Here is a 24,330-nt window from a genome sequence, read left to right as displayed (position 1 = left end):
TTGAGGCCGCAACATTACCCGCTCTTTGTTCGGTTATAATGAAATTTGGACATAGTGAAAGAAAACTGCCGGTCCCGAGGACTTTGTTATAACGGGAGTCCACTGTATCTATATGGGTAATTCCATTAAAAAGGGTCCCACTAGTTAAATGCCCCTTCTATTTGCTTCATATTGTCATTGCTTAAAAATTACATTCCTTTAATCAATTTTACTTCTGAATGCTCTTATTCAGGTAAGTATCTTCCTTTTCAAAGTAAAATATAGAAATTGCTTCTTCAAAGTTCCACATGAATTTTGACAAAAAGTGCAAAATCACAACGTTTTTGGGCAAACTTGTGTGACATTTTACTGTAACACCAGTTAGACAGATTTACAGCTTGTTTGTGGATAAAACTCTATTTTAAGGGGTCAAAAATGAAAAGAGACGAGCAAATTTTGAACACTATAAATATAATCCATGCATCAATTGATACACATTTGCGCACGTAAATCCCAAGAAAGACGTTTCACGTGTAAGTTTTGGTGTCCCCATAATTGCTTACACGAGAAACCTTAATTTATGAGTGTGGAATCCATATTAAGGACCAGTGTTGAACTGTTTGTTATTTTGGTAGCAGTCACATAGTTTAAAAGATTTCAAGAGAAAATTGGGGTAAAATAAATAAAATTGAAAAAAAGACCAAATTATAATTTTCACACACGTGGCTTTGGTGTCCCCCTAAATATTTCGTGGGGGCACAGTGATAGCTAAGTTTTTGTGTCTTATCACAACAATAATTGCTCCTCATTGGCATATTTTACAATGTATTGTAGCTGTGGTTTCTTTGTAACAGGTATCAAAAATTGACCACTCTATTAATTTGAAAAGAAAAAATGCAAAAATAATATTTGGTGTCCCCCTTACACGAGAAACATTGAAGAATCTTTTTCCGGGCCAAAAATAGGGGTTGTGTCATTTTTTCAATAGTATAGTTAATTTCTTACTTCAAAATAATCTCTTCTATTGAAACAAACATAAAACTAGTTTGAAATATGTGGTAAGATGCCAAAATGGTCCCCTTTACATGGTGAACCAGTTTTTCCCCATACACTGCAATTTGGTATGCTGACTTCCTTCAATTTCAGTTTAGAATGTTAATTTTCAGTCAGTTTTCAAGGGACTTACTCAATATGAATGTTTTTTAAAGTTATGTTGAACAAAAATCTGATTTTCTGATTTTATTGGCAAAATAGGCATGTCACAAAGTGGGTCCCTATTTTATGGAATTACCCATATCAATTGTTCGTAATGTAGATATCTAATTGTTGTGGGGAGAAAGGGAGGGAAGATGGACACCTTTTTTAATAGCATTTTGAGTGTGTGTGTTGTGTGTGTGTTTAGTGGGTTTGTTTGTTTGTTTGTTTGTTTTTGATGGGTGGCGGGAAGGGGGATACTTTGTTTTTTTTGTTATTTGATACAATAGAAAAGTGTTTCATGCCTTAATGTATCATCAGAGTAAGTATTCACACCATTTTCTATGATTATTACCTGAAGAAATTACACCTTGATTGCCTTAATAAAGTTGAATATTTTTCATATGAAGTGTGTAATGGTCATCACATCTTTATCTGCCAAGTAAAATGTAAATAAGTGAATGATAGAGTAGCTTGCTGTGCATGATACACAATTGTGCCTTGAATAAATAGAAATTTATTTTATTACCTACAGTAATGCATTTTGCCAAATGCACAAATTGTACATGCTTCTATAATTATAGCCATATTTGTGGACAATTGTTGAACCAGAAATACCGTTCTGACATGGTAATTTTGTTGCTGTTCATTTTAGACGTGGTAGTATTTCAGTACAGGTGTGACTGCTCAGTTTTAGTATGAACTACTGTATATGCCATTTGCAAAAATTAGACTCATCAAATATATGGCGTATACAGTACCGTCTTTCCAGCTTCTGAATTCAACTCAGACACAGGAGAGTAGCAATATGTAAAACATGTCTTGAACCAGTGATTTGTTCAAGGGGCAAGAGGAGGAATGGCTTCATATTTCATTCTTCGGTATTCAAATACATGTATGTATTGTAGATCCACTGAGAAGCAAATGATTACTGAATATTATTGGGTACATATTACTATGTTGTAGTGATGAGATTCTGGCATGCAATATCATGTCACTGCAATTTTTATTATAAAGTTTCTGTGAGCTGTTGCTGTGTAATAATGTATGTTGATAAATGTACATGTATACGCAATGTATTCTAATGTGGAACGTGTAACGAATTTAACAGACACAGCGTGTACATACGAATGTAATATGCCTGTTTGTCCGTCTCAAAAGATACAAAACAACTAAAATCCTTTTTTTGATTTGTTTGGTATTCAGAACATGAAGTAGATTAATTTGAGCAAGATATTATCTCTGTTTTTCATGTATCCATTTGTTGAAGCAACAAACTTTTATCCCCCCCCCCCCCCCCCCCCCCGAGTTGCCAAAGTCTGAAGAAATAAATTCGCCGACATATTTTAAGTGCAGCAGGTTTGCTCTTTATGGCTCAATAGGGCATTCAGGATGTCTAGTGCCTTTGAGTGATTTCAACACACACACACACACCAATGGACTTGTAAACTTATTTTACAAATAAGTGATGGTGATCAATTATGAAGTACAATTGTATGCCTAATGTACTGTAAAACACGATACATTTGTGGCATGAATTTTTTGCGAATTGGAGGCAACGGCCCTCTTTGCGGCATGAAATTTTCGCGAACTGCCACTGGCTTTCAATGCATATAGTGTAACCAAGAACTTTCGTGTGCATTTTAATTTCGCAAATGCACACGAATTTTGCGCTGGCAAATTCGCGTAATTAAAATGCGCGTGAACATTCCTCGTTTTACATAAGAAAGGGTAAGTGCCTTTTGATTTGTTTATCTAGATTGTCTGGTGAAATTCAGAATGTTTTGACTTACTATTTCAGTGTCACTATATATCACTGGATGAGGAGACTACATTACCAGATGTCACTGCAAGATGATTTCAGAAAGTGTAGAAAAAGGTTTCTTTTTTTTTCGGGGGGAGGGGGGATGAACAATACACATTCCCTTGACTTTTTTCATGTGCTAAGGGTAATATTATCCCTGCTTTCTGAAAGAGGCCAGTCAAGTTCTCTTTCATAATGGTGGAAAATTGAAATAAGTATGTTGAATCCTCTTAAGATTTTCTTCATATCATTAGCCTGCAGTGATGTCAAGAACTATTGCAATCTTTGATAGTCTGATTTTCCTCCAAATTCACTTTTGTGGGCAAACAATTGTCTTTCATAATATGGAAATTTTGTTACAGCCAAACAATAGAGTATACAAAAACTTAAATAATTTTTGGATCTGAACGTTTACTTCGTTGTTATAAAATTTTTGTTATAACTGTTCATTATAGCAGGAGTGCACTGTAATGCTGCAGTCACTCAATCCACTCACACACGCACACACAAATATATTATAACACTACATAGATATACATATGTATACATACATATATGCATGTGTGTGTGTCTTTGTGTGTGTGCGGGTATCATTTATGCTGACTTTAGTGAGTGACGGGAGCAATTTCTCTGTCAATTACAGAAATTGCACTTCTTCAGACCCTGCTTTAACACTAAATAATTTGACTTGTTGCCACCATTGTTTTCCATGTAATGTTTAGCTTATGTAATATGTGCATGTATTTGTTCCTTGCTGAATTGCTACTTAGAAGTGTGCAGTCATACATTATATAGGCTCCTACATCCTGTACTTGTCAATTTTTGACATAATAATGAATTATTTTGTGTTGGGTTCATTTTCTGTTGTGTTACCAAAGATTCTAGTGATGTAACTGCATGTTCCTAAATTGTATATATATGTATGCATGTGTGTTGTTTAAATGTGTGAGACACATAATACCTCTAATGATAAATGAAATAGTTTTATGAATAATGCACTATATTAAAATCAAAACAAATCAAAATTGTGTGCATATGTGTACTTGTATCATTGTTTTGTTATGCACATTAACTACCTTCTAACTCTCTGGTTTTCATAAAGGAGCATGCAGCTCATCATGCTATTCCCCTCTCTCCAAGTAATAGTATACATGTATGTATCAATAATGCAATATGCAATGTATATAAATACACGGATAAAACACACACACAGATGTTTGTTCATTCAATGTAGTCAATACAGTTATAACATTTATACTACAGTACATTATCAGGTCACTTGAAGTTACATGTACAAAATTCATCCTGATATTTGCATGCATGAATGGTCTTATAAAAACAAAAGAAATAATAGTATGTGGCATTAAGAGGCATTAACAATATCACTGTAGGGTCTCAGCTCATCACATACAAAAAGGTACAGTAGATACTCAACAAGAGACCTGCAGGCCTTGCACTCGCTTGAGTAAAACTAGTTTACCTTCCACACATTCTAGCCCATGAACATAGAATTGGGGGGGGGGGGGGGGGGCTTTAAGGGCCTCCATGGGGTCATGGTCTCCATATATCCCATCACATTGGCAAAACTATCTGCCAAATATGTAAAATGTGACCAAGCATTTTCAAAAAGATCAAAATGTCAAATCAGGCCCAAAATTCGGTCCTGGCCACGATGGGGTCCCCTGGATCCACCATGAGTAACATTCACAGTACATTAAATAATTTTTGCTCAGGGTACTTTTTAACTTTATGGTTGTTCGTTTGTTTCTTCTTCTTTTTTTTCTTTAATTCTCAAATCTGGGGGTTGTTGGGTCTCGAGGGGAGGTGGAGGAATGGTGCCCACTTGTAAATATTCTACCAACCAGCAATAATACCAGCCAAGTTTGGTGAAAATCTGACCATGCATTTTTAAGAAGGTGGAAAATGTAAACTTTGGGCCCCAATTGGCCCCCTCCCCCAAATCTGCCATGTACACACTTGAAACTACAGTCACCAATGTACTTACTCATAGTACTATTTTTATCTCTATCATGTCTTGGGGGGGGGGGGGGGGGATTCCCCTAGGGATGCTACCAGCCAAGTTATATGACAATCAGTTAATGAGTTTTCAAGAAGCTGAAGATTTAACAAGTTAACGGACGACGGACGATCGCAATCGCTCAATCGAGCCAATGGCGCGGGTGAGCTAACAACCCCTACACAACTGTTTGAAAGTACAATAATAATTCACCTACTATAAAGTCTGATATGCTAAAGTCTGTATATGCTTTGATGCTACCATTTTTGAGACAGTCTGAGTCAAACTTGCTTCTTTCTCTGTGGTTCAATATTCACTTGGTAGTTGGTGCAGCCACCAGGTATAAAGTACAATTCTAGCTTTGTTTTTCTTACACAATGCCATTATCTTCACATCTCATTAACTAAAATGTCACACAGACAAGTTAGAACAAAATTTAATTAAAACACAGACGAATATGTGTATATAATTGCTTGTTACTGCATTGATGTAACTAACTAAACTACCTATAGGTTCAATAGTTACGTATACCTTGTTTCAATCTTTTATCTGAAAATTCTGATGCGACTTAAGTATCCAGCAACAAAGCTTGATTAAATGAATTGATCTTCACATAAATCAACCACGCATATCTTCTTTGTTTTAAAATGTACTATAACAGGAAAATTGTATATTTCTCACTGGTTTTCTGTTAGATTTGACACCATGTCAAGCTGCATGGACATCACACAACTGGCAATAAGCTGCCACTGATGATGGTCATCTAGAGCGACTACATACAATTACCTCTTTCTCTCTCTCTTTCTCTCTCTATCTCTCTCAACTCAGTATCCATTCGTGCATTACATATCAGTTTTTGATGTAAGCTTATCAAAACAGATATTTCTGTACACGACACAGTAGGGGTAACAGCTTACCGGTAGTTATCAGTATATAGATTCACAGCAGTACAGCGTCTTACCATAAACTTGCATGGACTAAGACTTCGAACGAACAGTATGGTCAACAGAGTCAACCATTCTCAATGAACAGAATATGAACCTATCATGAGAGCAATACTACTGAAATCTCTGGGAGCCTACCACATGAGTTGTAATAGACATCACTTATTTTGCTGGTCCTGCCTGCCCCAATAGAGTAAATGCAGATATGTTCCCTGGTTAACTGAATCCTTCTACATCTACAGCAGGCAATTTTAGCAAGTGCCCAAGTATCTTCCATGTGTTAACATCAATTCACATCTTTCAGTATCTGCATTCTGCAATACTTCATCCTCTTGTTAACTACATGTCTAAGCCCACAGACTTTCAATTTATGTCCTCAACTAATGATCCAAAAAAAAAAAAATATTGTATCTTTTTTTTTTGGGAGGGGGGGGGGGGGGAGGGTGAGAAATGTCAAGGGATGCAGTTTGCACAGAAATGACCATATTTCGTGATTGTTAATGGAGATCAAGACTATACACTTCGTACCATGAAGCTAATACAGGAAAAGAAACAAATATTTCATGTGTTCAGACACTGAAATTGCATATAGTACAAAAGCACTATATTCTGTACACAGCATATAATTTGCAGGGTGTTATGTTCACCAATTTCATGAGGCGGGGGGTATTTGCGAATTTAACAGCCCATGAAAATATTACCTCTGATCCAATATGTTTATACAGCAGTACAAGTACAACATACATTACTGTATACACCGAATATTTCGCGAGGTTTTTATTTTCGCAAATTTTGGGAGTCGGCTGCTATTCACGAAATTAATAAATTCTAAGACATGCGAAAATATTGACTCTAATGCCGATATGAATGTGACATACGTATACATTTCTCCATTCAGTACAGGACTCCACTATCGCGAATTTAACCACTCGCGAAATTGTCGGGAAGTCCCGATTCGCGAAAATTTAGACTCGCGAAATATATGGCGTATACAGTATATGCACAAACATATTTGTGCATGTGTCTAAATCATGTTTGTTTATGTACAAGTATATACTGAAATCTCCCTCGTTCCAATGATCTTGGAAATATGTTAGGAATACATCATAGTACCAACAATGCTCAATCCTTTTTTTTTTTGCATGTTTACAGTATTTTTGTTTTCAATATAGGATTTGCTAATTTTACTTCCTGAAAATGAGAACATGATAATGATTTCTCCATCCATTGCTGTATTCCATGATCGCAACTTTAACCACTTGTGAAATTGCTAGCAAGACTCCATTCACGAAAATTTGAATTCGCTAAATATATGGTGTATACAGTAGCATAAACAGACAAGCCATATGTCATGATCCCCTTTTGCAGTGAAAGCATGTACCCACTACATGGGGACATTTCTATAAATGTACACGTGTATTAACAAACAAACTTACATACTCACAGAGACATATCTATATATATCGTACTATATGTATTATCAGAAAATATATGTAAAACTAGTGTGTGTTCAAATGGGACTATTCATAAAAGAATGTTCTCCACCAGCTAAATACTTGATGCTTCTCCTGAAACAACCTCACTTAAACCATGAACACACAAAAAGAGTGACTGCACATGTATGAAACAAAATGACACTGCCATGAATCTAGACTTAAAAGAGAGAAGGTTGCTGTATTAACACACTCTGTGAGAAATACTGCTGAAAATAACACAAAACAAAGCTTTCATATGTGCTTCAACCAAAGAGTTTGTTTGCTTTGCATGGCAAGGTATTCAAAAAAGATTCTTGAAGACTTATCCTAAAGAGAAGTCGTTTTGAATAAGCCCAGTGTTATCAAAGTAACAGAGAAGAAAAACACTTCACTATAAGGATGAAAGATATGGCAGTAAGAATGCCAATACATAATACGTCATGGTATCCTTTGAATGTACTACATTAATTGTCAATGCCACCTTACAAGTGCGTTTTTCATGCCTCATTATATTCAGTGGCAAAACCATACATTCTCGAATTGTCAGAACAAATTTCACATGTCTTGTTCTGAATGATCTGTAATTATGTAAAGTCCTGGTCTCTTGACCAGCAATCTATATTGTTTGTTTCTTTGGAGATAATTATGTCAGTAGTAAAATCTTTTCCAGGAAACCTATAAGGAATTGATGAGGAATACAATGTTTTCATCACATGATGCACTTGATTCCTTCAGGACCTCTGATAGATGTCAGTCTGAAACATCCTGACACCCAAATGAACACATATCTCTGAAAATCTACCAAGCTCCTCACATTTCCTTGATCTGTTGCATTTTCTTCATTACTTTTTCTTCAATAGGACTTCACTCTGGTATATCATCCATATGTAATAAACTCAAATTTTACATTCATATTCTCCTTTAAATTGAAATAAGTTACAAACTGTTTTAATATTGATGACTTTCTGTATTCCACGCTGTGTCTTCTCTCTGTGGAGGATTGAACAAAAGTCCATGCATTGAAAAATGCTCTCCCAGTGCTTATATACCGCATTCATGGAATGAAACAAGCAAACATCTTTTTTTTTCAATTCTTCTTATACTCTATCCTCTCAACTTTCACATCATCTCCCATCAGCTGGTAGACATATGTGACAACAGTGGATGCTTGGATATCCATAAGTACGAAGGAGGGAACCGTATTTCTGTGTAGCAAAGGAAAAATTAGTATAGATAAGTGATTGTGAAGATGTGAGGCACAGAGCACTGAATACATCCTTACTTAAATTGTGGCAAGACATAAACACAAGATGTTACTGGAACCAAGGGTCTTCTGTTTGTCATTACAAAATTTGTGGATAAAATCAAGACAAACTATGGTTTGTGACTACTGGCCACATGTTTAGTTAGTAGTGATCAAGTTGACTTTGATGAAAAAGTGAAATAACATACATGGACTACATAGAAGTTGAAATGAAATTACACATAAAATCAAATTATTGGATTCTGAGTTTCGCACGTTTTCACTAAACAGAAGTATTGGTTGGACATTTTTCAGCATATTACAAGAGGTGAGGATGTCATCACCTCACAGCTCACGTTGTGGTAAGTAAATTAACAGTTCCTTCAATCATATTTCAGGTCAACAATTAAGCCTGACAGCTCCCTCTCTGCAACACACATCATTGGTAAGTTCTGGCAAATTCACATTTCCAAACAAATACAACAAAAATATTACAGAGTGTCTGGTAACCTACATGCACATTTCCACATGATACTCCTACGAAAACAGGAAAATCTTTTGTTCCAAGGATACTTAACAAATCACTGTTTGAGAAGTCAAAGCATGCTAACAGAACAGTTATTATACTGCATGTTCATGCTTTCTTCTCACTGACTACATTAATTACAGAAAATGACAGACAGCTAGACATGAAACAAGAGACCCGGGGGTCTCGCGCTCACCTGAGTATCGCAAGTTCACCTTCCATGCATTCTTGCAGACTCTTTCCTGAGAACATTGGAAACTTGTGGTGGGGGTAGCTTTGAGAGCTGGCATGCTACCTGTCTAGTTTGGTAAATATTCATCAAGGGGTTTTCAATCATCATGAACATGCACAATTTACATCACCATTTGGACCCATCCCACTCCACTCCATTGGGTCCCAAGGGGGGAGGGGGGCACCCCTGATTCTGCCATGAACAAGTTTAAACAACAGTCATCAATATACTGACTCATTGTATTAACTTAACTCAATTACTTCTGGTTCTAGAGAAAATGTTTACAGATTCCTGGGCTTGGGGGGGGGGGACCCCTGGGCCCCCCAGGTGGGGCATGGTGCCCATTTGATGGAATTCAGATTCTATCCCCTAGGCATGCTACTTGCCAAGTTTGGTGACAATTCATCATCCCATGGGTTTTCAAGAAAAAGTTGAAAATTTACAATTTAGGTCCCAATTTAGGCCCCCTGGGGCCCCCCAGGTGGGGCATGGTGCCCATTTGATGGGAATGAGATTTTTCCCCCTAGGGATGCTACCTGCCAAGTATGGTGAAAATTCATCTTGGCATTTTCAGGAAAAAGATGAAAATGTACAATTTGGGCCCCATTAGGACCCCTCCCCACCCTCCTCCCATGGGTCCCAAGGGGGGCACCCCTGATTCTGCTATGAACAAACTTGAAACTACAGTCATCAATGTACTAACTCATAGTATTAACTTAGCTCTATCACTTCTGGTTCTAGAGAAGAAGATTTTTTTAAGATTCCTTAATTTTGGGAAGTTTGGGCCCCTCTGGAGCCCGCCAGGTGGGGTATGGTGCCCACTTGAACAAGTTGAGATCCTAACCCCCTAGAGATGCTCTACCTGCCAAGTTTGGTGAAAATCGGTCAAGGGATTCTCAAGAAGAAGATGAAAATGTAAAAAGTTTATGCACTACGCACGATGGACAACGCACGCCGGACGAAGAGCGATTGCAATAGCTCACTAAGGCTCAGGTGAGCTAATAAAATGCAAAGACAACCAGAAATCTTACGTGTCAAGGGCGCTGTAAGCTCCAGTGGCTGAGCCAGGATTGATGTAGAACTTCCCCTCATGCTCATAGGCCTCAAACTTGTGGGTGTGACCAGAGATGAGAATGTCCACATCAAGCTGTCGCTGGACCATGGCCAGACTCTCAACATCTCCCCATGGAATGACCTGGTGACCATGGCAGATGCCAACACGAAACTGACCAACTGTTACCACCTTCTGCTCAGGATATGACACTGTCTGTGAAAGTGAAAAAAAATGAAAATTTTAAGGCTAACATATCCTTATATCTATAGAGACCAGCTTCTTTGTGTGCTTCAACAGAAACTAGAGCTCATGACTTTACATATAGAACATACTGAACACAAATAACAAAAGAAAATATTTTATTGAAAAAAAAATCATATTGCAATGACAGGTGCTACCCCTTATTATGAGACTCTGGAGACCACAAAGTTTACATTGTTCAAATAACTAAATCTTGCTCAATGGATGCCTACACACATGTGGAACTTCAGATTATTGATACAAACGAAGCTCTTCTTGCTAATTTTATAACTGTTATGTTAACATACATGTATATTCGTTACAAAAACATTTTCTTCTGAATTACTAAGTTCTTTTTGTGTACCGGTGTAAACATCATGGGGGGATGAATTTTCTGCTTGCTTCCACTGGCAAGCATTCTATGCATTCTTACAAGAGTCGTATCATCCACAGGACTGGAAATGTCTGAAACTCATAACCACAGACTCAGTCACACCTTTGAATACATATGACAGGGCTTGATACTAACATTTTCTTTTCTTTTGAGGCCCATTCAGGTAACCAAAATCATCAAATTTCATTTTATTGGTGGCCTGATAATTAACTTTGGTGGCCCCAACAATAGACAAAAAACACTTTAAAAATGTGTAATTCAATAAAACACTGAATAAATGATGTAAAGCATGCTAATCATGAAAATTGGCTGGTATGATTTATAGTACTTCAAACACAGTGTACTGTGAGTATTAACCCTAACTGCACTGGGGGGGGGGCCTGGGAGCCCCCCCCCCCCCCCTCCATACTTTTGGCGATTGCATCGCGACCGCTGGGAATTTCGGATTCTCGCTTCATGACTTTTTCCCCTGAAGTCTTGCGCACATTTTGATACCACATTTGTCCATATCGGACCTACCTAGGGGGCGTTATGGGCCAATTAGTATGCGCATGTCATTAAAATGGCTAATTGCTGCATATATTTGTGTACAGTTACATACTGTCAATAGACCATGGCTTGCATTACTTTATAAATTTTGCTCAGGAATTGGTTTTCCACTTGGTTCATGCTTCTATATTGTTCTGAAATAAATTGGGCAAAGTTTAGAAACAATGATATACATAAGGAATATAAAACAATAGAAAACATAAGAAAAGAACAATACAAAAAATAACAAAAAAGTAGTTTTTTTCTCTCTGATTTATTTCACATTTGGGAAACATTATTCTTCATTATTACACAGTTTTCATGTAATTTTGTACTTGTTTAGGCTGAAATTATGAAAATATCCCCCAAATGCATAAAATACGCATTATGAATAATTAATTAGCTAATTACGCAAAAAAAATTTCATAATTGATTAAAATAAATTACACCATCAGATTCAGCACGCGAAGAGCTATCAACATGCAAATTTTCAAGTTCATCGGACATTGCGTTTCCGAGATCAATGGGGGGGGGGGCCTCCCAGGCCCCCCTCCCCTCCATTATTTTCATTGAGCCAAATAGCCCAGTACAGTAAGGGTTAAAGAAATTACAGGGGGGAAAAAACCTTAAAATGATTATAAACCAGGAGAGTTAATAGGAAAATTGGCAGACATGAACATGGTTTCCACTGTATCCCCATTATTCATAATATTGGAAAACACCTCCAAGGGAGATGACTCAAGAAAATGATAGAATATGAGTCAACATTTTTCACTTGCCAAAAGCAATGCTACACAATGGAGTGAACTAAATTTGCCTTTAACAAAAACAAACAAAACAAACACAAAAACGATCAAACAAGAAAGTTGTTGGAATAGCACTACTATTCAAAGGTGGCTTTTCCTGTCAGTGTCCAAGGTATTGTTATGGGGTGAAGGGTTCAATCCAACAATGGTGCATGTACAGAACCTCCTATGCGTAAGCTGATACTAAATGGCAGAGGAAGGCTTAAGCAGATGCTGAACATTACATTTTCCTCCAATCAGTATTTTATCAATGACTACATGATAACTCAAAGCATTACCTCATCAAAGTCCCCTCTGACAATGTGGACATCACTGGCTAGTGTTTTTAGGTAGTCCTGTGACTCCTTAGTGCAGAGATTGCCTGTACACAGGATGTGCTGGATCTTGCCAGGAACCAGGAGCTTCTTGAACTTTGCTGGCAAACCACTTTTGCGATGTGGGATGTGGAGATCACCAAGGACAAGTACCAACTGAAAATTCACAAATGTAGGCGTAATGAGTGTTTGTTAGTTCTTATCAGTTATTCAAAGTCTGTAAAAATAAAAGGTTGAATGTGTGCTTCTTTACCAGCTCTTACAGACTTAGCACCATTGCCCTAATGCTATACAGTGCACTCCCGTTACAACGAAATGCTCGGGACCGGCAGTTTTCTTTCGTTATAACGAAATTTCGTTATAACCGAACAAATACAATATATAACGAAAACAAGGAATGTGTATTATGTTTGCTGAATACTCGTCATACACTGGAAAGCTATGTGAAATGTGATGGGATAACTGTATTACAATAATAAAGGCAAGTTCCCCTCAGAAACTGTGCGTTACGCAAGGAGCGAAAACACAGTGGTGTGAAGCGTTCACCCATGCAGAGATGCTATAAATGCTTGTTCCGCTACGTATTTTCGAAAGCAATTCGCATTTCGTTATAACGGAGCACATTTCTTTTGTTTTTCTTTGTCTGTGGCGCTCGGAAAAGACTTCGTTATAACGGAAATTTCGCTATAACCGTGTTCGTTATAAGCGAATTTTGTACCATAGACTTTAATGGTGATAATTTTGGGACCAGTTTTTTCCTCTGGCTTCTTTGACTCTGGTAAAACAGCTGGTGCAGATTTCCCTTCGGTGTTGGCGGTTCCATCGGGCTAAGCTCTTATATGATGTAATTAATGGTTCTGCTCCATCCTATTTGATTGATCGCTTCACGCTATGCAGTAGTACACATCGGTACAGGACAAGAAGGGCGGGCACCCATGGTCTTGTTTTGCCTAGAGTCACCTCTGAGAGTGGGAAAAGGGCTTTTTCTTTCTCTGGAGCTATGCTTTGGAATGCACTTCCTGCAATTATACGCAGTTCTCCTTCAAAAGCTACCTTTTGCTGTAATTATTTGAAACATTTCGCCTCATAACCTGGGTTATTTGTTATCTGATATTTATGTTGATCTTGTTAGATCCATTTTCTGTAATCTCTGTTGTATATTTCTGTAGTGTTATTTGTCTGTTTCGTTTGACTTTTATGAATGAGTTTGTGACACAGGGCCTCTAGGGAGAACAGTGCGTTGACTACTGATAGGGCCACCCTGTATAAATATGACTAAATAAATAAATAAATAAATAAACCAGATGATTTACTTCGTTATAACGAAATTTCGTTATAACCGTGTTCGTTGTAACGGGAGCGCACTGTAATATCAATTAGTTGTCTAGATTATAGATTGTCACAGAATGAAGGATCTCACAACCTTTTCTCCCCTGTTAACGGGAAATTTCATCTTGATATCATATTGTTTTGTATGAAAACAGGAAAATCACACAAGAAGATCAGTGAAAATTTGGTGAAAAGTCAGGCACACACAAAAAAGTAACAAACTGATAAAGTTTAGAGAGTAAGACAAATTGGCAACTCTGTGCAATGTAAGTGTTGAGCAGCTTTCCATTTGTTTCACGCACAAAATTTCACAAATTTTAATTTTTCTCAAATATTTTGCCACAAACAGAACTTTTCTGCTGCGGAAAATAAGCAAAAACACATTACTTTTAATATATATCAGCGTGCAAGAAGAAATGTGATGAAATTTTTTCCATGAGAAAAAAAGAAAAGAGTGAATTGTTTTGAGCGACAACATAAAAGTTGACATCTAATATCAATACCTAATCTAATATCATAAGATGATCCTAAATTTATCTATTAAGTATTACTAAGGTATGAGAGAGATAAGGCCAAGTAAAAAGAGAAAGTAGTTTCTCATTCGGTCCAGATTTTGGATAGAGGTGATTGTCACAGTGAAAATACATTTCAAAGCCATGTCATGTATATTAGGTTAATGACGTTATATCGGTCATTCAACTAGACAAGTCATCACGTTCATGTGCAGAGAGAGGGAAAGAGAAAGTGAGAGAGCGAGAGAGGGAGAGAGAAAAAGTGAACGAGAGAAAAAGTGTAAACCAGGTGGCAATGTTATGTGTAGTGTGCCATCGATGACTGAGATCTTAACTATTTTGCATGTCAATAATTAGCTATGCGTAGGGAGACACAGAGAATAGCTACAGTCCTGGAGTGTCCTGTAGATGTTATTCCACGTTTGTTTGTTTTTTATGAAATGCCTGAGATGCTTTGGAAAGGAGTGTCTTAGCAGAGTGTGCAGTTAACCATAGAATTTAGATTTCTCATGGCAGATATCACTTAGACTTCGTCGGGACCCGCCACACCCAGACGCCATTTGGCATGGTGTTCTAAACATGGCACATTTTTGTTGACAGCCAGGAGCTGTACCTCTTCAGCCTCTGGGAAACATCAGACAGGGCAAAGTGACAGTTTGGCTTACTTTACACAGGTCATTGGTAAGTTGAAATTACAGTTCGCCAATTTTGTTGTGCTGCTCAAAGATATGAATTTACGTGAGGACAGTGCAGTCACGGAGAGTCTCGGTAAATGTGTAAGAATGCATATTGTGGTTGTGTACAGTTTCTGATAATGAAGCGGAAAATTGGATAATTGAATCCCAATTGATGTGGAAAATTGTATGCGCAGTTTATCTATATTTACTGCAGCACTTAACTCTTTGAAATACTGGGATAGTAACACAGGTCCCAACCCTCACTCTGATGTCATGATCTTATGCTGGCCACATCTAAGTAACATTTTGTAGATATACATGTAGTCTATTGGCATATGTTGTATTCAAATGATATTTGTAGATGGCGCTAAGGTCAAGTTTACTCCCAGGCAGACAAATTCACAGCAGAGAGACTGTCTCTGCCCCTCCCTAGGGAGAGCCTCTAGATGCCACTGACTGTGAATGCAGGTTCCTCGCAACATTTTGGAGTCGGAACAGGGAGAGCACGTTCTATCATGCAAGCTTTGAAGTCCCGCGTCCATGGACGTCCATACACAAGGTTAGCTTACTGGAAGTGAAAATTTTTGACACTTGATTTGTGACTTTGTGGATGACACAAGTGAGAGATGAACCAGATGATGCATGACGCACCTGTACTAACGATGCGGAATGATGCTAAGTCACCAGTATATGATATAATACTGTCAAGATGTGGTCAGTAAATATAATGTAAACACAATTGAAATCTTGTAGCTGCATTGTGGGTTAGTACAGAACCCAATGACAGTGGAGACAGTATTCGTACAGTGAATGAAGAGTGTTATAGTGGTTATATGTGCAGAATTCTTCTTCTTCTTCCTGTTCAGTACAGTCCACCTTTGGTGTATTGTCGTACTGTTGGCAGGCATGGTGTGGACGTGTTTATGTACAGTGCAGGTTAAAATGACTACATTTTCTACAGTGCAGCTAAAAACATCCCATTCCCTTCTAGTGAAGTTGAATATCCTGGACCACTTGCTTAAAATGAGCTAAAGTGGTGCAGTTGAAGGTATCCTGGGGCAGAGCATTCCATAGTCTGATTGTGTCTGTGAAGAATGTCCTTTGGTAGCTAACAGTTCGTGCATATGGAATAAAGAGCTTGTGAGAATGTCCGCAGAGTGATGTTGATGAAGAAGGGCGTATGATATCTGTGGGTATGTCAATGAGTGAGTAGATGATGTAGTACAGCATTACTACTTTGAACTGAGCCCTGCACTCTTGAAGTGTAGGCCAATGTAACTGGTGAATCATGGCTGCAACACTGCTTGTTCGTCTGTAGTCATTGTAGATGAAGTGAGCAGAGCGACGTTGCACCATCTCTAGCTTGTGTATGTTGTCTTGAGTTATCATTTTTGAGGATCAGCACGGCAAGTGATTGAGTAGTTAAGGAAGAGTATAGCTCTGCGCTTAATAGTGGATTACCAGTACGGCACTAACGGTGGAGAAGTGGATAAGGCGACAAATTGAAATTTTGCAAGTGAAACCGGATCAAGCCAGGATCCCGTCCACACTGAGGTAGTTGTGGGACATAGGCAAAACAGCTTTAGCAACAACCTTTCTTTTGAAATCCAATTTGATTTCTTTTTGTTTTTGTATGTGGTATTATAATTTAATTCACTTCATGCTGAAATTTAACTTTGTGCTGTTTGTCACGACCTCCTGATTTCGGTTAAACCTTGTAAATATCTCCACAAATTGTTTTAATACACTGTACATATGTTAACTGTGAATGGCACAAGTGTGATTGTTTTATGATTTAAGTCCGCCCATGTGACAGTGATGCAAAAGGTCCTTAGTATTTGATACCTTACTATTTTTCTTATCTGAGGCTGCTGCATACATCAGCAATTGCTGGTGTAATTTTGCAGCGCCTTCTAGAATGATTTTCAATCATGCACAAACTAACCCTAAAAATTTCACGACCTACAACACTAGTATCTGAGTCTACAAAGTCAGGCAAAAGTTGAATTTAACAGCACTGACTGTGCATGTGTACATCACGTTCACATACCAACGGCTGCAATATGGGTATACCATGTGTGTATCGTACATACCGTGACCGACTGCTTGCGATGAGTATACAGTGCAGAGATTTCAATTCAAGTGATCAAATTATTCCCAAATAAAAATACCAAAGTGCCTTAAGATGTCTTCTACCGGACTTTGGAGACTCATAAGGCAGTATGAAACTACACTTTCTTTGCGAATTCTGCCGTCTACCAGCCTTTGGGCGCCTTTTGTGCAAGCTTCCCATGGCTTTCAGTGCAGACAGCACGCAAGCCATGCAATGTAAATCTGCGTTATGTACTGAAATCTCCTGTGCGTGTGCAAGCTCGCTCTGAAAATCCCCTGCTTGCTTAGCTTGAGCGTTGTCTGTACTGGATGCAGCAGGACACTTGTATGAAAAGTGCCCAAAGGCTGGTGGACAGCAGATTCATGAAGAAAGTGGACTCGTAATAGTACAAAGTGATTAGTTTGCTGACAAATTTGAGTACCCACCTACTCTATCAGTGTGAATAGTGATTTGGAATATATCATTTATATGCAAAAGATCAGGTTTCTGTAGTTCTGATTTCATTTTTCTCTTTACGAATCTTTGTAAAATGATGTCAGACTTCAGCTTCACAGGGCTGATTCATGCATGGAGAGGTGAGAACCGCAGAAAAAAGCACCAAAAATTTTGAGTCAGATCAGGCCGATCTGACTCAAAATCGATAGGTGCTGCAGCCCTGCATTGAGTGAACCCGCTGGTACCCGTGTTTCGATGGGTCGCTGCACATCTGTTGATTAAAACTTGATTTTTGTCAAAAAGCGCAGACAGAATTTTTCCTCCTTTTCATCATGGAGACTGGATATGTGTGTGTGTGTGACCAAAAAATCACCATGTGAACTTCGACAATTTATAAGTCAGATTAACTCCGGGGCACTCCTTTACACAGTTATACTGTGGGAGCGCCCTGAGTCAAAAGAGTGCTATCTCTGTACGGTGAAAAAGAATTTTTGTGCCTCTAGAAGTTTCATATTCCACCAGCATAAGGCTTACTGTTATAATATGTTTCTTACCTAATTCATACAATATGTTCACGTGTTCATTTCCACACTGATCCCATGTTGTCTTGAAAAGACGTTTTTCCATGAGTTCATCTCCATACCTCCCGTTCATTCTATGGCTTTCGATGCAACCTTTGCGTGGCACTTTGCGCATTGGCGATATGAATACGCATGAGAGTCACAATGATTTTAGCCTTTGAACAAAGCCCTTTTGCTGCGCGCTGTGTAGTGGCGAGCGAAAGGGTTCGAGTGAAACGCGCCCACACCAGCAGAGAGCGATCGGGCGCCACACAATGTCCCGCAGCAAGAGTGCCTGGTCAAAAGATTACACTGCTACCGACTAGCGCAAGTGCAGAGGTTTCAAATCTGTCCTACTGAGCAGTTGTCGTTCTCGCAGATCCCTCCTGACCGAATCATTTAAATTTATTGATTTGGACAGAAATAGACTATTAGTGGAACCAAACATACCCCGTCTCCTGTTGTCAATGATTAGACTACATCGGTATGTATTTAAATTGACACATTTTTTTGTATTTAAGTTGAAATTTAGCCGCGATACTACGCCTTCCCAAATGCCAAATTCCACAATGCGCAGCCCGTGGTCACAGTTAATGTCAGATGTGAGATGGATGAGAAGTGAACAGGGGGCCTCCTGAGCAACTTGCCCCCGGGGCCTCATAAGAATCCTGGCCATGCTCATCAGGTAGAGGGATCCTTATGAGCAAGAGCACACCTCATGAGCAGGTTTCCTGGACTGATTAAAGTGACAGAATAATCAGCAAATTGATTGTGGTCACTCTCACAGAAGAAGAAATGCGGCCGGGGCCATTTCATTTACTGATAAAAAGGCTCAATGCCAATCAGGTGTCACTTCCCATAATAGATAGAAAAATCTGTCAGTCCGGAGGAATCTTTTATCATTTTTTCACTTTAACGGCTCTTCTCCGTGACCGTGTAGAGTAAAATAGAGTTTTACCCCATTTGCGGCAGTTTAAGGGTTTTTCCCACAGTAAACAAATCGGTAAATTATTTTCAACTATTTCATATAACATGGACAAGATTATTTTCATATGCTATTGTTATCATAAAAATATGACCAATGACAAATGCTGTTTTCAAGATTGACCGGGGCCAAAGCCGGCACCAATTTTCGCCGATATGCGCCACAGTAGCTCGGCTTGCTACACAATGTACAATTCCTATGCAATGCGCGCGTGCTTCGCGATCTTCAGCAAAACGCCTTTACATGGCTCCCGAACGTTGCGTAAGCGCCAATGCCCATTGCGAAAGCACGTGAAAATAGCTGGCGCACAAACACCTACTGCAAACAGGGATCACAATTCTGGCGGTGTTGTTGATGTCTTTCTCGTATTTTTCTGATTTTTTAAAATTATGGTAACATCCACTTCCAGGAAAAAATGGCGGCCCACATGGGCTCGCAAAAGTTCTAGTTTACACGAGGACATGTTTTCAAAATCCATGAACATCGGGAAAACAACAAAAAAATCCAGTTTCTAAGACCCTTGTTTCTTAACTGTGTCTGTGATATTAAGAAGTACCGAAAATAACATTTTGGGTGCGATATGTTGTCATTTACTGTAGGTGAGAAAATTTCACTTTTGTCGGAGATTGTGCCTATATTATCGGTTGTTTTGTGTAGATTGGCAGCGTCAAAGTATGTGTAAATTACTATGCTATGCATGTATCGAGTGTGTCACTGTGTTTAGCGGTACATTACCAAATACGTTGTATCTGCCATGAACGGGCTCACGGCCGCATACTGCCACAATTACTCTATAGGCATAGGAGGGGATTCCATGAAGCCAGAAGTAAAGCAAGTTACCCTTGATTCGACCGTTTCCATAAATAGACCACTCTTACGAATATAAATTCCCTGAAATTCATGAATAGAATATGGCGCAAATCAAGTGCGAAATTCAAACTATGCAACTACCTCCACACGTGTTCCGAAGAGCATAACAGTGGGCCACATCGCCGGACCCCCGAAATCATTGTCGCGACCCTCCCAGGTGAGCTCGCATATAAGCAGTTCAATGGGTAAGTAACAGATAAGTAAAGTTGCATAGCAACACATATAGACTTGTTTCATTCCAAATTTCGAAGTTACTGGTCCGTTTATCTGCATTGAATCTGTACAACGTGTACACCTACAGCCACAGTGGCAGCAGTTTCTGAGATAACTTGTGCGTTTACGTGCTTTTTATATTTTGCATGCCACCGTGCCAGATATGCAGTATTCGCCACAGTTCGACCGCAATGTGTATGCGTTGAATCTCTCGCATACATTGTACAGCGTGGAGTATATCAAGGGGGCATATCGAGTACCGCGCTCTCATAGGGATGCGATGTGTACAGTTTCGTCTGGCGTGGCATGCGCTCTAATCCATTCATAGTTGGCGCACGGCGGTACGTCGTGAATTCAAAGCATAGACATACGGGGTCAAACAATGAGCGCAGGCGTTCGAACGATGATCGTAGCGCAGGCATTCGAATCATGCACGCTATTTTGCTTCCGCAGTTTAGGAGGTTGAAAAATGGGTATTAAACTTGCTTTACGTTAGTCTACGCGGAACATATACCCGATGCGATGGCTCAGACCGATCTTTTGCTAGGCTCATTCAATAGAAATCAAAAAATGTTCTACGTTCTTCAAAAGAACTCTCATTGCAAAGTAAAAAACCACAAAATCATACCTTGTGCCTTGGAACTTCAAAAATATGATTTTAATCAGTAAAAACTGACCCCGAAATTTCATTACAGTGTGCAAAAAAAATTACGTTTTGATTTTTTGACTACAAACCACTGCCGATATCGCGCGATAGCTGTGATCGAACCTTGCGCGAGTCCGTATTTTTAAATGTGCGCTCTGAAATCTACGTCGTCTGCTACGTCACCACTCAGTGCCTGCTAGTGACGGGTGCGCGTCCACGGCATCAGGGAGTCCCGTTTCGCACAAGGCATCGCCTGAAGTACCGGCTGGCAGACTATGCTGTACTCGTTTATTTGCAGGGTGGCCTAGTGGCGCGGCATTCGGCGTCATGCAATGCGTATGTCAAAGCCAAATCGCTCATTACCGATATGCGTGCATGTGTCAACAGCTACCCACGGAGGTGGAAGGAATTTCTGAATAACTAACGTTAGACTAAGTTAGGTTTTTTTTTTTTGTGGAATTCAACAAATTTAAATTAATGACGATGAAAAGGAGGCAAGTTTGTTGCATGGCATTTGTACGTTTGTTTGCAAACTTCAACGTATAGAACTCCTATAGACGCACGCACGGGTTTGTTCCCGCGCGGGCAGAGAAAATGCAACCTCAAACTTTGACTCGAGATCGACTGAAAATTGTCTTGCAGTGCCCTACTTCCAGCTGCCACACACCCGTTGTGCTGGCTAGTGCAGCTTAGGTTGTGCATTGAAGAAACCGTACATCACCTAGGCTTTCCAAAAATGTCAAACAAAATAATGAAGTTTGCATTTAATATAGGTAAATAGACAAACAAAGACAAAACTTAACGAACTTTCGCTGCAAATTTGGTACGATACGTCACGAATCATCGCAATTTGCGCTGAAATTCCGGCTTTCCGAAGGCAACTGTCACCTTCGCTGGTACCGCTAAGTGAAAATCCTGTATTTTCGATACGTACCGAAAAATGCCTGTTCACACAAAGTGAAAACTGTACCCTTTCCATTGACACATGCGCTAAAAATTCGCAGCGATAGCACAACGATCATCCCGCATACAATACGTATGCCTATGGGGTAGCCCCGGAGACCCGCCGCTCTGCGGCGGGGTCCTGGCGGCTACCTCGCAGTTTCGTTAAAGTGAGAATCACATCAGTTCGGGAAACCCACTCACAAGGGGGGCCCCTCCTTATAAGTAACCCGTCCCCCTTATAAGTAACCCCGTCCCCCTTATAAGTAACCCCCGGGGCACCCCTTATAAGGAGTCTCCACGCTTTTTTGCAATGCAACGCGAAAATGAAAGGACTGCGGCAATTCGCTTGATTATGTCCATAAAGCTTCACAAGTTTCCTAGTTACTCACGAAATTTGAGCAAAATCGGTTTGAGGCATCATATCTAAAATCATGGATTTAAACGCGATGTCAAACGACCCATGCGAATGCTGAAATGCGAGCGATTACTGGCGTGAGTGTCGCCAGGCGCGGCGGCGCGGCAATGCTTGAGTGCAGACGTGGCGATTTTGCGTCGCCGCCACGTCTGCACTCAAGCATTGCCGCGCCGCCGCGCCTGGCGACACTCACGCCAGTAATCGCTCGCATTTCAGCATTCGCATGGGTCGTTTGACATCGCGTTTAAATCCATGATTTTAGATATGATGCCTCAAACCGATTTTGCTCAAATTTCGTGAGTAACTAGGAAACTTGTGAAGCTTTATGGACATAATCAAGCGAATTGCCGCAGTCCTTTCATTTTCGCGTTGCATTGCAAAAAAGCGTGGAGACTCCTTATAAGGGGTGCCCCGGGGGTTACTTATAAGGGGGACGGGGTTACTTATAAGGGGGACGGGTTACTTATAAGGAGGGGCCCCCCTTGTGAGTGGGTTTCCCGAACTGACATGTACAGCAACTTCACAAATAAACCATGGCTGAATTTCTATCATAAACACAGTGACAATAAAAAATGAAATATACACTACCCCATTGCCTTGGTTCTTCTCACCAATTTATCTGGAAACTGCAAAATTTTCCACATTTTTAGGAGTAAGCAGCCTGCCCTAGTGGAGAGCTTTGCTGCTATTTTGAACGTGTATATCCATTAGTACGCATCTACGCATGCGTGATCAATGACGTCACCGTTACGGATGCTCAAGGATATGAATAATGCATCATCGCACGGTGCATATAAGGTGAAATGAATATGCATCATGTAGCGAGCAATACAGCTGTCAATGGACTGCACTGAATGCATGCTGTACGCATGTGCAAGTGATTGTGAGTTTTAGTGAGCATCGGTGAGCTGAAGACATTTGCCCTATAAGACAGCATTTTCGGCATCAAAGCAATGAAATGCATCAAACAGTCGCCGATGTGAACCATTTAGGTTTAATCGACCCATGTAAGTATTCCTAGTAGTTTTTGTTGAAAAATTAAGGAAATATAGCGCCGGAACGGCACCCGTTTTGTACAACATTAAAATTTGAATGCGAAAACGGCGCAGCCCCAACACTGCATGTTGGGGCTGGTCGCAGTTAGCCTATGGGGATATAGTGACGCACAGCACACATTGAATTTCGGTGCATATACGCAGCAGTGGCAGCTAGGGCCATTGGCGGCGCGGTGCCTACTTTTGCTTGGTCAATTCCTATAACATGCGAATAACTCCTGATCCTGCTCATGTTCTAATAAAGTGGGAGTAAATTTAAGCACACATGATGTTCATTAGCTGCTTTATTGATGAATGAAAGTGTCCCTGCCAGAAATAGGCACCCTGCCGCAAACAGAGTTGTTTTAATGCTCTATGTTTAGCCGGCGTCGTCTACGCGTCTTGCACTACGGAGGCGTACAAACATATATTTAAGCCTATGGGACTACATAATGACTTATCTTCGTTCACAATAATGCACACAACATTTTTATAAGGCCTTTTTATAATGTGACACAATAATTACGAGTTGAGAAACCTCAGTCTGAGAGACAATCAACACAAACATTATTATTATTATTATAATACATAACTGTAATACATTACCATTTTTATCAAGCAATTCTTGCACTAACGCGAACACCGGAAAAGATTATTCTGCCTTCTAACATGTGACCTGCGCCGTGTTTACGCCCCGCTGCAGTGGTTAGGATAGGATCACAGAACTCTACACACACACACACAGAGTGTGTAGAGTTCTCGGTGGATAGGATCGAGGAAAAGCTAGCTTTAGTACATGTACGTCTTCTTTGATTGGTCAGAGGACGTAAGTCAGTGCATGGAAGC

At 39.6% G+C, this 24,330-nt stretch overlaps 1 protein-coding gene across 2 annotated transcripts; it reads right to left on the bottom strand.

Moving 5' to 3' along the window:
* Positions 1-6,387: 6,387 nt before the first annotated feature.
* Positions 6,388-24,177, bottom strand: LOC139730522 (vacuolar protein sorting-associated protein 29). 2 transcript variants are annotated; one of them, XM_071641371.1, is made up of 4 exons: positions 24,091-24,177; positions 12,715-12,906; positions 10,446-10,681; positions 6,388-8,618 (listed from the first exon to the last, which is right to left on the bottom strand). In XM_071641371.1, exons 1-4 carry the CDS (start codon positions 24,091-24,093, stop codon positions 8,501-8,503), a joined length of 549 nt encoding a protein of 182 aa, XP_071497472.1. In that variant the 5' UTR covers positions 24,094-24,177; the 3' UTR covers positions 6,388-8,500. The 2 variants fall into 2 exon arrangements, with proteins under 2 accessions (XP_071497472.1, XP_071497473.1); XM_071641372.1 differs by having other exon boundaries at positions 6,388-8,403.
* Between the last annotated feature and the right edge of the window lie 153 nt (positions 24,178-24,330).

This window comes from Diadema antillarum, unplaced genomic scaffold, assembly GCF_040938485.1.
Source record: "Diadema antillarum isolate AM-2024a unplaced genomic scaffold, OU_Dant_1.0 seq00000320_RagTag, whole genome shotgun sequence".
Taxonomy (NCBI): Eukaryota; Metazoa; Echinodermata; class Echinoidea; order Diadematoida; family Diadematidae; genus Diadema; species Diadema antillarum.
Note: the sequence above shows the minus strand (reverse complement) of the source record. Positions and strands in the feature narration are given on the sequence as shown.